Raw genomic sequence first — 16,811 nt, 5'->3', positions numbered from 1 at the left:
TGAGTTGATATATAATAAGCACACTGAAGTTTGAGAAACCCTGAGCTAGGACTTTCTGCGATGGTTAGGAGACTGTCGTGTTGGCCGCAGGACTAGCAGGTGGAGGAGCTCTCACAGTCCCTGTTTTCCACCACTGGACCCCCAGGTGTCCTCCATCAATTACATTCCTCATCGTTCTAGTTCTTCAAAACATGGTTTCCGGAGGAGGTTGGATTAGCCACATGGCACAAGGCACCGGCACCCCTGCACTGATAGGGGGCGCTCTTTTTCCCCAGCCGATTAGTTGACGCCATTAAGCTCTTCGATGGAGCCTGGGTTGTGAGAGGTGAGGCCTTTAGGATGGGCCGCAGGATGATGGCCTTTCCCGCTTGTGGTCACTGACACTCCCGTGGTGCTTTTTGTGAGAGAAGGGGTGTTAACCTCAGTGTCCTGGCTGACTTCCAGTCTGCGTAACTGCATGCAGCCTAAGTCGGCTCTGTAGTTTCAATTAGGTAAAGTATTGCTCACTTCTTGTACTAAACTGCTGTGTTGTGTGGCTACAGACTGCTAATTAGCTGGTGCTTTTCAGGTGGCTGCCTTCGTGATGAACGAAACGCCTCTCTCCGGCCGTGTCCCTCCCCGCCCCACTCTCTCCACGGCCCTCGATCCCACACACGCTCATGCCTGCTTTCTTCTATATTACCGTTCCTTGGATAAAAGTGCTTTGGGATCAGAAATTAGAATGTGACAGTGAGCCTTTCTTTTCTTTCTCTACGTAGCCACCTGCTTCTAGGCCTACCTGGCCTGTCATAGGGTTTTGGAGGGGAAACTCAAGCAGAGAATAGCAGGAACGTGGTAAGGGGTGGAGAAAACAGGGCTTCCTCTACCAAGCGGAAGGGTAAATGCCTGTGGTTGCCAGGGAAGTATGAATTACTTTAAGAGCTCGGCCCTCTAGGAACTGGTTATTTTCAGCATGATATGAATGGAGAGTGAGATCGGAGAGAGTGGGCCACGCATTTTATTTCTCCTTTCCCACCAGCTGGAACAATATAGCTGGACGTGTGAGCCACCCATAAAATGGATCACTGTCTCTGTGGGGGGTGTCTGAGCCTCAGCAGGAAACGTGGCACCAGGAGAGGAATCCCTTTCTGATGACTCAGAGGTCTGTACTAGGGAGGCATTTGTGGCTCTGAAATGGTAGCTGGAAATGAAAGAGAAGTGGGAAAGGGGTGGGGTGGGGGGAGCAGGGAGCCACGAGGACAGAGCTGTGCTCTAATCAGAGAAGAGATGGGCTTGAGGGTGGAGTTTGTCTAGGATGTAACATGATTGCTCAAAGACTGTTCAAAGGGAAAAAAAAAATCAGATTTAGGTAAAGTATCATACTTTGCATGTCTTTTCACCATGTGAGGACATTTCTGTTTTGATGTCCAAGCACAGAGACACAAATTAATCAGACAAAAATTCCTTTAGAGCAGGGGTCATTTCTTTTATCTTTTCATATCCGAAACACTAGGAGCTAAATGAATGAATGAAAGAATGAAATGAATGAATGAGTGAGTGAGTGAGTGAACACACTGATAAAGGGAAAAATGTTTCTTAAGAGGTCTATGTTGCTGATAGTTCATGGACAGTAGGGGAAAAAAGTGTTTTTAGTGCCCGGGTGCCAGCACCCATGTCTTGCCTACTCCTTGCTGTGACCCTGTCCCAAAGTGTTCTACTCATCTCTTTGAAAGTGGGAAAGAAGAGTAGGGGGTTCCTGAATCACATGGATGGACTAATTGAATGCCTAACAGGTAGGCTGCCTTGCAAATCTCTCCGAGGAGAGGAGACGAGGGGCTGGAGCCAGAAGTTGGGAGTGAAAGTATGATTGAGGGAAGCGAACGTTCCCAGATAAGGGCAGAGAGACTGATAACATAAGTGAATAAAGTTCCCAGATCCCAGGAACTGATTGTTTTCCTGGTAAATTGTCTTTCTTTCCGGCTCAGAGTCTATCACGTAATGGGCCCTTGCTCTGTACTTGTATCCTGAGTAAACGGGAGATGCACGATGTATGTGTCAACGCTCGGAAGATGAAGAGAGTTCTCAGAGTGAGGGGCTGCAGGAAGAACTTGAGGATGATGCTGATATTGGGAAAAAGACAGAAAAAAAAAGGAAAAAATGTAAGAGAAAAGAACCTAGTTAAAAAGAATGTGAGAATGACATGGAAGAGAAGTTACTAAAAGTGAGAAACAGTAATCTCCATACAAAGGGCAATATTTAGTATAAAGCTTCTCAGTTCTGAATGTATTTCCAGCTTCCTTTGTACACATTCACAAATTAACCAGAGGAGAAATTATAGACCAGAAAATGTTATTCAGGCAGAGATTTTTTTAAAAAGACTTAAAAATTCTAATCTTAAATTTGAGCTCTACCTTACACAGATGATTTCTAAGACATTCCTGATCCAAACAGCCCCTAAACTCAGTTCTTTGTCCCCTAGAGGCTCTCATTTCAGGTGAGCCCCTGGTTTCACTTGTGTACCTCTTCAAAGTCAAGTGTGGGTTGAGTCTGGCATTGGCCACAGACTCAGACTTATTATGTATGGCTGAGATTTCTAAAGCTCAGTCTTTTTTCAGCCCAGACAATACAGTCTTGAGGTCTGAATCTCATATGTAATCTGCACTTTTTCCTGCATGAGGAAAAAAACCCGTAGCACCATGGAAATGTGCAGCCACCCCGTGTTAACTATTCCTGGATGTCACCCTGCAGCTCTAATTTCTGCTTTCTCCTCTGCGTGCCGGGTACTGCTGCTGGACTTGTCAGCACCTTGTCACGGCTTCCTGGTGCGTGGGCTACCATCGGACTCTGTGTTCTTAACAATTACCCATTAAAAAACCCCACAGACTCCTTCACAAGTTAAAAAAATATATATATATTAACAGGTAAAAGAAAAAATAAACCAACTTTAAAATTGCAGCATCCTGAAGCGGGAGCTATCTGTAAATGCCTCCGTGTTGCCTCCTCTTTTCCAGTCCTGCAATGCTCTTTTGTTCGTGGTGTGACAAGGATGTGGGGAGCCAATGTGATTTAGCTAAATAAAAGGCAAATGCCGAGAATGCTTTCATATCTTGTGTACAGACCAGAATAAATTACTTCGATGGAATGTTTTGTTTTTTATTTTCAGGGAAAAACCCCACAGTTTACAAGGAGCTATGCTGGCAAGGAGTGGCTAAAATATTATTAAGGGTAACCTATTTTAATGTAGGTCTAAATGGCTGAGGATTGTGCTCGGGGTTCAAAACACAGAGGCCTGGAGAGGAAGTGAATGGGCAGGCAGCAAGGAGAGATTAGTCTTGTCCTGGAATTCTTACGGGCGGCAGGGGTGGGGGGAGGAGAAAACCAAGCCCAGTAAGAAATGAAAAGGAGGGAAGCTGTTCTCAGAATTAAAGGTGAACCAAAAGGAACTGGCAGCTGCCTGGACGTGCCCGCCAGAGGCCACGGTATCTGCTGCACGGGACAGACCCAGAGACAACAGCAAGCTCCCCAAACAGCTCGCCTGAAGGGCTTGCCAGGAAGCCAGATGCTGCTTCTGGAAGACTGTCTTCCGTGGTTGGGCATCTGGGTTCAGTGCTTTCCATTTAAGGAGGAGCTAGAAGGTGGTAAAAGACAGCACCATCGCTGCCTTTTAAAAAATGTGCTCTTTCTATTTGTGTGTGCGTGTGCGCGCGCGCACACACACACGTGCGCACACACACACACTGAAACATCAATAAATGTGGATATGGAGCTTGCTTTTACAAAGAACCCTTAAAAACTTTTCCTGGTGCTTTTGAGGTAGAAAGCCTTGTGTTAGAGGGAGAGAGGAGAGAGAGAGACAGACAGGGAGACAGATAGACAGAATGACAGACACCAAGAAAGCCCCTTATTTAAATATGTCAGTATATTAACTAATTAGGCAACTTTATTCAAAAGGCTGGGGTTATAGCTGGTGTTCGGTTGAAAAAAAAGATTATTCAAGTGGATGAGCCTATGCCACAGTTGGCTTGTCTTTCTCCCTCCTTTTCCCCTGGAAACAATCGGGTATTGGTATTGGCAAGGAAGCAGAGTGTGGTCAAGTGGACTGGAAATCAGGTGACTTGAGGTCTGGTTGATTTTCTTCCCCCTTCCTCTTTGACGTTTGCTCTGTCTCTGCTCCATAAAACAGGGGAACCAAATTTCATTATACACTTAATAGCAGAGATCGAGCTTTTGTAATCAGACATTTTTTCTTCACCTGATGCTAAATAATTCAAGGTAGTAGGAAGTCAATATTGGATCTGGAACAGAAGACGGACAGGGAGGTTGGCTGATAGGATAGGAGGCAGGGGTGATAGAGGTTCTTGAATTTAGTGGTGGGAGAAATGATGGAAGATATAAAACTAAGTTTTTAAATTCCCAAATCTGTTACAAATCCAAGACAATCAAGAAATCAGAAGAACTGGCAATCTCACCCTGGACTGCAGCAATTGATCTAAAAGGCTCCGACACTGGTGGGTGGTCACAGATTCCCCGACCTAGACTTACTCAGTAAAGTCAGCTTCCTTTAGCACCCATTTATCATTGTACTCCAGGCCTCTTAACATGCAGTCTTAATAGTGTTAATAGTGCCTCTTTTACAATTACTGCCACTCCTCTCCATCATGAAGAAAAGATAAATATCAGGTAAGGACAGATAAACTTGAGAAAAACAATTTACTTAACAACACCATCAAAGCACAATATCCCTAGTCCGAGTCTGATATATATCAGGTTTCTAAAATTCTGGGCTTAAGAAGTTATCCTAATTGGAACCATCAACAGCTATTAGATTATAATCATCTCTCAATGAATTCACGCAATTCCATTTGTTCAACAAAAAGCACTGAGTATCTATAATGTGTGGAACATCATACAAAGCTCTGGGGATAGAGCAAGAATCGAAAAGATACAAATCCCTGCCTCCTAGAGCTCACGGGCTAATGAAAGAAGGGACCCGTCCATCATTTCCATCTTAACCAATATTTCCAGGACCTGACTATATTATAGAACAATTTTTTTTTCTTCTGGATTATTATATATTTATTCCTGTGATTTTTTTCAAGGGCCAGAAGATGAATGTTAGAACAGTCGCTCATTGTCACTAGGAATTCTGCCCAATGTCCTGTTATCATGGGAATTGTCCGGGTCCCTTTTGTGGAAGCAATAGTTTTAACTACAAAATACAGTATCTCTCCTCTCACTAAGTTTTCTTTCTTTCATCCTCCACCAGGCATGCCATTCTCAGACTCCTTTCTCAGCATCTTTTCCTCTGGCCACCTCTTCAATGAGGACACCCCCAGGAGTCTGTCCTCAGTTCTCTTCTAGGGTCACACCTTGGGTTTATTCATGACCTTACCCCATTGCCATCTTTAAACTGATGACTCCCAAATTCATACTTAGATCCCAATCAACTTTCCTGCATTTCCAACATACATATCTTCTCTTCTAATGAAATATAAGCAAAGACCAAATCACGTGTCCAAAAAATTTCAGCTTCTTTCATGCCTCTAGTTTTCTCCTTTTGCTCTATGTGAGTTAAGGGTATCACCATTCAGCTAGCTCAAAACCTGGGATCTTCCTTCTGAACCTCTTGCATGCACTTGGGGAGCACGTCCTTTCGAGCCCACTTCCTCCTGCCTCCTGGAGCCATCTCTTTCCTCAAGTGCCTCCACACTTGGATCATTAGACTGGCTTCTTAACAGGTTCTGCTGCCTCTCGTGCTGCCCTCATACCTGCTATCTTTCACACTTTAAAAGACTGAAATCTTCATAAATACAAATCACATCACCTCAAATGCCTGCCTCAGACCCTTCGGAGACTTACCTTACGTCTCCAGACTGAATTTCAAACTCTAACAAAGCGTGTGATGTTCCTTGCAATATAGCTCTAGTTTACTACATTCTGGGCTTATGTTCTGCCTCTTCTTTCATGTTTCCCAATCCATCATTCCAGAGGATCCACCGTTTCTCTCCCACACCGTGGTTCTCCTTCCTGCCTCTTCATACGCAGTCTTCTCTCTGCTGGTAGCAGGCCTGATGTCTGCCAAACGGATGCCCTTAAAGATGGCCCGTGTCTTCTCCCCTAGGAGGCCTTCTCTGGTTTCTCTAGGCTAATTTCAGCCTCTGCCTGGTGCTCTTACAGTGTCTTGTGATACTGCACCATATTTATTAAAATTGTTTACCAATTTACCAACAGGATAAGTGAGGGCAGGAGTCCTCTTTATGCCTCTAGTTTCCAGTTGAAAGGGCAGTAAATTTTTTCTGCGAAGTGTGGGATAGTAAATATTTTTGGCCTCGTGCAACTGGCTACAACTATTTACCTCTTGCCATGGTAGCCTGAAAGCAGCCACTGGCAATACATAAACATGTAGGTGTGTGTGTTTTCCAATAAAACTTTGTTGACAAAAACAGGCAGGAGGCTGGAGATGGCCCATGGCCACGGTTTGCCAAACTCTGATCTAGTCCAGTGCCTGGAATACAGCAGGCACTCATTTAAGACTTCCTGACGGAATGGGTAGATAGGTTTTCACGGTTAACAAACATTTTCACAAGTGTGAATTTATCTCACCTATTTCTCACATAAGCAAAAAGGAGGGTTAAGAGGCATTAAATGTTTTCTTAACGTCATGTAGTTTCTAAGGGCTGAGGCTGGGACCTGAGCCTATGTCTTCCGATTTCAAACCCCTGGTTCATTCCACTAGGTAAAAGGCCAAGATTCAGAGTGGAAAAGAGTGGGGAAACTTAAAAAATGTACCTCTTATGCGAGAAATACCCCTGTGAAGTGGGCCACCAATAACAATAGAGAAGACAGTGATAAATAGGCAGTAGCCCTTTTAAGTTTTGTTTTGTTTTCTATTATTCAGTGGTTAATGCTAATATTCAGATGCTAAATCAAAAGATCTTGAGTAATAATTTCACTCCCGTCTTAAAAACCTTATCTCCCAAAGCCTTCCTGCAGAGCAAGGATCCACCGCTGGAAGGGTCACTGAACCTTGGTCCCCAGCTCACAAACCTTATAAATCCCGTGCCAAGATGTCTCCTAAGTAGATGACATTTTAATGATTACTACAGGGAGTTGGGAACTATTGCTTCATGCTCACGATCAGAGTAATTAATTTTCTTAACTACCGGGCCAAGTTCTGCCACGGGAGTCCAGTTGAGAAATTTCAGACTCATAGGAAGTACATTAGCTCTTCAAAGTGATTAGGGTGCCATTTCAAATACACAGGCAAAGGAGCTATTAGGCTTCTGGCTTATTTCAAACAACTCACAGCCCCTGTTTCTCAGGGGAAAAAAAAGGGGGGGGGGCGGAGAGAAAAAAGGAAAATAATTTGCACAGGTCCTTTATTTTCCAGTAAAAATACCCATGGCCTGCAAGTCGCTGGATATCAGGTATTGTGGTTGGGTGAGAGACCAAAGTGTACAGAAAAAGGGTGGAGTGCCAGAAGGCAGCACAGAAAAACACAGCCTGCTCCAAAGCACACCAGCCCTGGGCCTTCAGAGGCCCAACGGGAGGCAGAGCTTTCCCAGCCATGGCTCTTGAGGACCAGAGAGAAGGGCAAGGGCTGGGGGCCTCCAGGTCCACGTCTAGCCATGTCTCACTTCCCAGCATGCCCCCCCCCGCCCCACCTCCACCAAAATCAGAAATGCCCGCAGTGCCGTTGTAAAGACAGGGTGGACCGATTATTTCCTCACCGTTGTTTCCTCATGCAGCCCTCCTATTTCTAGGTCATCCTCATTTGAGTTGCCTCCGACATACTTTAGTAGGATATTTTATTTAACATCCGTGAAGACCACAGAGAAGCTTTAAATATCGTTTTACTTTCACAAAATAGCCACAGCTCAACAGTTTCGCCTTTCAACGAGGCATTCAACTGGCATGCTTCCATGAGATTTGTCTATTCACCCATATCATTTTTTCACCTTGGAATTCTATGAACAGCTGGACGATTTTCTTGGAGTCAATGATCTCCTTTCAGTCTATTTTACAAAGTGCAAGTCTCCTGTAAGAACGTTTCTTAGCATCTAAAATCTGCAGCAAATAAATTCTTCCAAGGCTATTTTTGAAAATCAAGGAGTGATGTTATTTTATGTCACCTCTAAAAGCCACCTGTTTCTAAGACATTTTGACTTTCTCTGGACAATGCACACCTGTGTGGGAACTGGAAGTTCATTACTGTCTTCGTCCCACTCGCTACCAAACACTTGAGGTTGTTCTGGCTTCCAGAATGCACATGCCCCAAAGTAAATCTAGCTAATGAGTTCAGTTTTGCTAGGTGAAAAATACTTTTTTATATTTCTTTTCGAAATTTTCTGTAATTCTTGTATGTTAATTTTCTCCTGGAAATAAAAATGTGAGTAAAGACTCAGCAATAGCCAGGACACCTTACTCATAGTAATGGCAGCAGGAATTCTAGAACTTGAAAAGGTCACCACCAGTTCTAGGTGGATACGAAGTTGATAAAATTCCAAGAGTGTTTACACTGGGGATTTGAGGTATAGGGTGAGGTCCTACTCGCTTCTAATGATGTCACCTGCCAGGCTTCCCCATGATCAGTGCTCTGTTCTGCCTGGTAGGAAACTCTCACTGTGAGAGCCGTCCTGCTAAGTTACATAACGAGGCATGAGAACTTCTGTCCCTACGAAACCGCTGTGCTGCGAGGCCCCGGACAGGAAGCCCAGGGACAGGAAGCCCAGAAGGACCTGTGCCATTGCCAGTGTCTTCAGGCCTGCCTGGAAGTCAGCGGGACCAGGCTTTCTCATCAGCAAGCCACCACGCTGAAGGTGAGACTAGCTGGATTTGAGGACATGGGACAAGATTCAGATCAGGCTGATGGAGGGTTGGTGACAGGCTAGAATCGGGCCGGGGAGCTCACACAGGGCCGAGGAGGTGTCATGTGGTTTGTGGAATATGTGACAACAGCTTCACTGGGACCAGGGGAACCTGGCTGAGTCAGGCCACTATAGAAACTCAGGGTTTGGAAAAAAATTCTGTGATGAGATAAAGAATTTTCTGGAAGCCAGGAAGTTTGGCAACCCAGCCTCTGCAATTCTTCTTATATTTATTTCATTAGAAATTATTTTATATTTCTCTCACTATAAAAATAATGCATGTTAATGCATAATGCTTATCCAGAACGTACTGGGTGCTAGGAACTGTGCAAGACTCTTACTCCTCACCTTAGAAATGGGTTCTATTACGATCCTCATTTTGCAGATGGGAAAGAAAAGAGCTTAGAGTTAAGTCAGTTCAAAGTGACACATCCAGTAAGTAGCAGGGCCAAGACTCACATTCATTACTGCCTAACTCTAAAGCCTCTTTGCCCTCCTTCCCTGTTCTCTTAACCTCGATGTCTCTTTCTACCCCATTGTTAGGAAAGAAAAAGAAATGCACAAAGGAAAACTGCCTTTCATAATTCAACAGCTCTAAGGAAAAAATATTAACATCTCAGCAAATAGCTTTACAGTCTTTTCCAGATGCACAACTTTCCCACGTATTTATAGTTATACTCTCTTTGAGTATATAAAATATTGTATCCTTGATTTTATTTAAATTAATGCAAGCATTTCCCTAATTAAAAACAATTAGCTATCTACTACATTTTGTTAAGCTCATACGATGTACCATGTTCTATGTAACCTTCCCCTGTCATTGAACGCTTAGGTTGTTTCCAAGTTTCCACCAGAGCAAACAGTACAATTGTATCTGCCATTACTTAGGACAGGGTCCTAGCAATTAAGATGACAGGCTCAAAAGGTACGAAGACTTGAAAGGTTTTCGCTCTTGAGCTGTATTACATACACGGCCGGTAGGGACATCCCAACCAGCAGATACAGAGAGCTCGATTCAATTCACATCTGACAAAACGGGGTTCACCCCACATCATTAGTCACCTTCTATAGCCTCATCCTCCTCTTCCCTCTGTCTGCATTTCGAAACAGAGAAAAAAAGTACCTTCTAAACAGTCTCCTTTTGCTTTTTTTGAATTGCTATCAGGGGAACGATTTTTATAACTACCCAGCATTGAAACTTCAGACTTGTCCCCGTGGCTGACTGGAAGAGGCCCAAAGGAATGAGAGAAAGAAAAATTGGGTGGAATTTTCTTTCGAAAAGTCTCAAGATTCGGACCATTGCTTTCCATTTGATGTTCACCACTCAAATCCAGCTCTGACTCCCGGGTAGTCGGGGTTCTTTTCTCCTCCTGTCTCGTTCACCCTACACTCTGTTGTCAGATAACTTTCATAAACACGGAGCACATCATGCAGCTATGTGACACGTAAAGTCTCAGTGGTTCTGTTTCTCCTATAACCCCTCTGCTTGCCTCTCGACCTCCAACTACTACCCATCAGCAAGCAAACCTTACCTTTCTAGGTCCTCCTTCCCATTAACTTCATCTCCACTTCACCTGCCTGCCTTTCCAAAGAAGCAGGCTTAAGGAACATGCATTTGACACCTCTATTTCACAGAGCTAGAACTTGCCATTTAAATGATGATGCAGAGGGTATCACAGGACCTTCCAGTCCTTATCACTGCAATGTCAACTGGTGAAAGTGCCTATTGACAAAGGTTTCTGGTTGATGGCATTTTGAGATGATAGCTTATTCTGAATGCCTGGTCTCAATCTATCACAGCAGAAGCACATACTTTACCCTGAGTCTGATCAAGAATGAGGACGCTGGACTCCGAGGCTATTCAGCCTGTGCAGCTAGCGTGCAATCTTATGTTAATATAATCACAGCCCTTTAAACATTCTGGCTTTTGCGGACAGCACGTGCGTCCACCTTCTAGTCCCACTGTGCTGTATTAAGCCTTCTCAGTTGGTAGTTGTTCTGCTTTCACAGGAATGTTTAACTCAGAGCTTTGCAAAAAAAAGGCGTGCTAGTCTGTTGGCTACAGAGTAGGACGTAGATCAAGTGGAATTTCTGGCACTTCATTACATTCCCTGACCCTTACTGAACAAATTTCAAAATATATATATTTGCAACAATTTGGAATAAACACTACATACAAGTGTTGATGGTAGATTTTCTGAAGAGCTACCAAATGCATCAAGACTAAGGAAAACATTCTAATGATTCTTTCAAACATGAATATATTTAAATTCTCGTTAAACAATCTTCTTATTTAGTCTTCTCAGGCTTTGATGACATGCCACGATTGGCTGTTTATCAAAAACTTAGTAAGAAATGCTTAACAAGATATAATCATGTGCACACACTTGTGCATAATTAAACCCAGTTTGTAAATCACTGCGGGGTGGAAAATGGTCACACCACTCAAGAAAGGTGAGTGGCTAGCAAACAACACCTTTCTCTCCGGGTAGAATAAAAAATCTTATGTGAATGCTGTGAAAGTGATACAATAATCCCCTCTTAAGTCTTAGTTAAAAATGTCTGTTTTCATCTATACTGAACTGAATGGAAGTTCTAACAAAACCAGGAAATTAATTTAGATATAAGAAACACGATCAGGCGTTGTTAATACTGGTATTGTGTGGCATGAAGGTGGAGGATTCTCATCCTTTGAAGGTTTTTAATTGGATGGGTTCTCATCTGTGTGTGTGTTTTTTCCAAAGTAGGATTTAGCTGATTCTCAGTTTCTTCATTTTATAGCTGTTCTTTCAGTTGGGAAAAAAAAAAAGGAATAATTGAGACTGAGTAATGGATATTTCTCAAGATCTCTGAGACTAGGTATTGCACAGCATTCAAGAGTATACTTTTCCATTTGTTTTATGACTTCGTCCAGTTAAAGTTACTGAGATAAGCACTCCAGTATTTACTTGTAACTTGAAACCCCTGTCATGGTGTGTCTGGATCCTAAGGGAAAAGAATTAACATCTGAGGAATGCTTACCTTGTGCCAGGCTTTTTATATGCATTATCTCATTTAATTCTCATAACCACAAGATATGGTTGATATTATTTAATCCAATTTTATGTGCTTGAGATCATAAAGGGAGTAAAGTACAGAACAAGAATTTGACTCTAGAGCTCTCTCTCTCTACTTCTTCAAAGCCCAAGATCCTTTCACGTAATCACACTGGGTTTCTCACTGAAGCCAGTGTGTGGAGGTGACAGGTGACAAGAAGGGACAGTCTAACAATAAGGGATGTTCTGAACTTTGACACAGGTTCCCCTGTGGGAATGAAATAAGTAAGGAGCTAATACGATGAACTAGATTGAAGCATGTTCCCTAATGCAGTGACCAGTTAAGCAAATTGTGGACTATCCATACCATGGCATACTATGTCATCATTAGAAAGAATCAGATGTCTGTTTAATGAAATGGAAAGCTGTCCATGAGTTGCAAAATAGTTGAAGAACGGTATGTGCAGTGTGATATACTTTAATACAATAAACAACCGCACAACGTATGTTTGCATGTGCTTTGGAACAGGTCTGGGAGGACTGACACAAAAATGTACTTCTGCTCGGCAGGCTAAGAGTGGTAGGCAAATTTCACTTATGTGTACCACGGTTGCTTACATTTTTTGTGTGTGCAATTCTGCATATTACATTCACAATGAAAAGTCATGTAGTGGATTAGCTGAATAATCTGTAGGAAGGATTCAGCCCAAGGAATGGGTGATCAAAGAGATTTAATCTCACAAAATCAAAACTGCCCAATCAATTCGAAAGTCTATCAGGCTTCAGCAGTACTGTATGTACATGGTGACAGATAAAACCTCATCAGCCGTGTTGCACTCTGCTTTTTCTGAAGAAGGTGTTAACAGAAGGCAAATGAGTAACAGTCAGTTCAAACTTCCCATGTCCAAAGTGGAGGTCTCCAGTCAGTTCCTTCTGTCCAGCCCATTCCTTCTCCAGCTCTACCCAGCTGCAGAGCACTGCTGTTTCTCCACTCCCAAGCCCCAACTGGAACAGACACACATGATTTCTCCTTTCCCTTCTCTACTGCATCCTAACCATTCCCAAACCCAACCTGCCCATCTTCAAAATATCTAAGATCTCCACTGAAGCCACCATTACCTCTTGCCTGGATTACCATGGTTCTACGGGAAGAGGACCCACTTTTGCAAATCATTCTCCAGCAGGCAGCCAGAGGGATCTTTTATATCCCCCAGTTTGTTCTTCACTGTATTGAGAATGAAATTCGCCTCTCTCCCTGTGGCCCACAAGAACTTATGTGATCTTACACTGGTCTAACATCTTTGACCTCAGCTCTGTCACCACAGCCCTAGTCCATTGGGCTCTATCCAGCCCGGCCCGCTTTCTGCTTTTCAAATACATCAAGCTCTGTGGGCCTCTGGGTCTTCACACTTGCTTTTTTTTTTTTTGCTGGAAATACTCTTCTCTTAGCTATTTACATGGATAGCACCTTATCAATCCGAATCAATGTTTCACAGATGAAGGAACTGGATTTCAGAGAGTTTAAGTAACTTATTAGGGGTCATAACTCTTAGCACATGATGAGGCTAGATTTTGAACTCATGACAATTATTTCAGGCTCTTGCTTCATACTAGACAGCAAAGTAAACCCAGCCCACCCCAGGGCTCTGGCTGCAGTTCTGACAATCAATCAGCAAACATCTACTTGTTGAAAAGCCAGGAAAAGAAATTATTTTGAAAGTTCCTTTTGTAGGTTTCCCTTTCTACCTCTAGTACATCCCGTAGCTTCTGTAGGAAGGCTTAGATCGGCTACAGATCGGGAAATCTGAGACAGACGCGTTTGGAAACTCTTGTATTAGAGATTTGACATTAACTATTGCTCATTTAGGAAATGAAAATACAGCAACACAATTAGGAACTTTTACAACTTACTTAGTTAGGTGTCCAAAGAGGACTTTCATGGTGTCACGATTTGGTGGAGGGAGTTTTTGTACAAGAGACTTCATAGTTTCAATTCTTGTGTTGTTGTCTTGCTTTTCTGAAAAAAAAAATTTTTTTAAAGAAAGGTTAGAAAAGAATGAGATTTCTAAGGTGCTTGGAGAAATTTTCTTAGGAGAATTTTGGACTAAGACTTAGCAACTTAAAGTCCTAATCAGCAGCCAGAGATACACTCTAAATCAGCATCATGAAGTTTCTTTGACTCTGAATTAGATCCTGGTAATAGGAAAGCAGCAACAGTGTGGCTCTGACACGATCTTCTTAAGATCACGCAATGAGTCAGTTTTCAGAAATGCTTTACTATTTTACAAGATGTGGTAAGGTGAATGATGGCCTTCCAAAGACGTCCACTTCCTAAACTGTGGATATGTTACCTTCCATGGAAAAAGGGACTTTGTAGATGTGATTAAATTAGGGATTCCGAGGCGGGGAGGTTATTCTGGATTCTCTGGGGGGCCCAGTATAATCACAAAGGTGGTTAAGAGGGGAGCAGGAGGATCAGAGTCAGAGAGAGCAGGTGACATAACAGTGGGAGGCAGAAGGAGAAATGGCTCTGTGATAAAGGGCCACAAGCCAAGGAGGGGAGACGGCCTCTCAAAACCACAAAAGCCAAGGAGAGGGAGCCTCCAGAAGGAACACAGGCTTGCCAGCACCTTGACTTTTGCCCAGTGAAACTGACTTCAGACTTCTGGCCTTCAGGAACCTAAGATAAATTCTTGTTGTTTGGAGTCAGAGTTTGTGATGATTTGTTAGAGCCGCAATAGCAAACAAACACACAAGGACATACATTCTGATTCAATTACCAGTATTCTATTTTTTGCTTAATTTTGGAGGAGTAAAGAGTTTTTTTCTTTATTACTTCTGTGCTATCTTTTCTCCCTAATACTTTTGTTTTTGCTGTAAAACAAAAAAGTGCAAAATTGAAAGCATAATACTTAGTCATATGAATTCAAAAAAATAAGAAGTTGTTCAAAACTACATACCACACAGTTTGCTTTCCTTCATTTTGTTTCTTTTTTCCTTTCTGGGCATGGATGGCACCGTAAGAACTGAGTTACTTAGTACATTAGAGAATTCATCTTAACCATAGTTTTAACCAGAGCCCAGAATTACAATTATTTCTTAAACGCTTTATATACAATGACTCAGGTACCTTTCCTTTCTGTACTTTTCTAGAAGTTAGAGAACTTCTAGCACAAAGCTCCTGATGATTCGAAAGAGGCCACTGTGGGAAAAGATGATAGATAAGAGGCTAATATGTAAGGCACACACCCATCCAATAGGCATTCTCCTCTTTCTTAGCAAAACAATCCCATTGCTGAAGGGATGGCCATAGCAGCTGAAAGAGATCATTTCCCAGATGCTTTGGCAGCTGGAGTGACCATATGACCAAATCTGACCAATGAGACTTCAGTCAAAGTGTTACATGGGGCAGGCTGTGTGCAGGGGACTGACTTATCTTTTTAGCCTTTGGACCTTTCTGCTCCTCAGAATGTAGGTAGCATGGTTGTACCATGAGATGACCTTGAGAACTGAGGCCATACAGAGTGGAGCACACAGTAGAAGGAGCTTCCCTGAATCTGCGGGGCAGTCAGACCAGTCCTGTACTGTTGGTCTCTGAGTTTATCTTTAACATAAGAAAATAAGTCCTGTGTACTAAAGCCTTTGAAGGTCCCTGATACTAAACCAAACACACTTCCTAATTCAATGCACTTCCAAAAGACCAATTTGTAATTACCTGTTATTAGGTATAAGCTTTATATAGTGGGGTAAGAAAGAGTTACTTTGGAAACTAGCAAGTTTAAAAAAAAAAATACCCCATTGCAAAAGAAGCATTTCATAAGGAATTATAGGAAAATATCTTGCAGAAGATAGTGTTTGGCTAAGTAGGGTGGGGGCAGTCTTCCTAGTAGAACTCTGCTTGGAAGCTTTAATTCTTCCTTCTAAAACCACAAAGGCCCATAAATAATGCCTCCCACAGTCAGAGCTTTCAAAATTGCCGTTATTCTTAGAAGAGTTCCAACGTAATACAGATTGGACAAATGCAAATGAAAGAGACAAAGGGGGAGATAAAGAGGGAGAGAAAAGAGAAAAGGCAGTTGCAACATCATAGCAGACAGCAGATCTAATCTTTTTGCCAAATAATCTAATCTTTTGCAGCTTAATGATGCTAAGACAATGTCATGCTTCATAGGACCAATCAGAGCCTATGGGATACCAGAAACTCAGAAAAAGAAGTAAAACAAGTCACTAAAGATGAGAGTAAAATTAGTACAGTATATTGAGGACAGAGCTCTTAGGGACAGTTGGATACCCTGTATCTAGCCATCTGAAGTTAATACCACACACCAATGATACGTACACATGTATGTATACACATACTTACTCATTTATGAGATGGATACATTCTGCCTAGTTTGGCATGATGCTAGCAGCATAATTTACCTGAGCATCTAGTGAACCACTTGATCAAGCAATAAAGATGACATTGGGAGAGGTGAAGAGGGGAGAGGAAGATAGGAGAGAAGACTTTTTAAATTTCACTGAAGTGTCTGGTCATAGTAATGACTAGATCAATGTCAGAGTCTCCAAAAAAGGGATCAGTTGACACTGAGGACTAAAGGAGTAGCAGTCATAAATTAAGCTTGACAGATAATAAGTGGAGAGTGATCTAAATACTACATCCCCCAAATTCAGTTTTAGGAAGCATATGTCCCAGTTGGGAAATGCTGGGGTTGCTTAATTGGAAACATTTGAATTTGCAATGTCACTGCCATAGTGCCTGGGCAGGAACTAAAACTTTTACTAAGTATGTTTAACCACCAGGTAAAAACTTACGAACTAACTTCTCAAGACAGAGTCCGTCTTCTATGTTCCATTGCACTTAGGACATCCTATTTATATAACAGTCCATGTGGTATGTCCATGGCTTGAATGCCTGTCAGTTTCTCCC

The 16,811-nt window shown here is 42.5% G+C and overlaps 1 protein-coding gene across 3 annotated transcripts in view; it reads right to left on the bottom strand.

Moving 5' to 3' along the window:
• ARHGAP15 (Rho GTPase activating protein 15) overlaps window positions 1–16,811 on the bottom strand; it is a 574,294-nt gene that overhangs the window by 44,633 nt on the left and 512,850 nt on the right. For all 3 annotated transcript variants that reach the window (XM_006191397.2, XM_032479387.1, XM_032479386.1), the window contains exon 13: window positions 13,793–13,898. In XM_006191397.2, the coding sequence (XP_006191459.1) occupies window positions 13,793–13,898 (106 nt within the window). The remainder of the gene's footprint in view (window positions 1–13,792; window positions 13,899–16,811) is intronic.

This window comes from Camelus ferus, chromosome 5 (genome assembly GCF_009834535.1).
Source record: "Camelus ferus isolate YT-003-E chromosome 5, BCGSAC_Cfer_1.0, whole genome shotgun sequence".
In the NCBI taxonomy this organism is placed as follows: Eukaryota; Metazoa; Chordata; class Mammalia; order Artiodactyla; family Camelidae; genus Camelus; species Camelus ferus.
The sequence above is the reverse complement of the archived record's forward strand: the minus strand, read 5'-3'. Positions and strand labels throughout refer to the sequence as shown.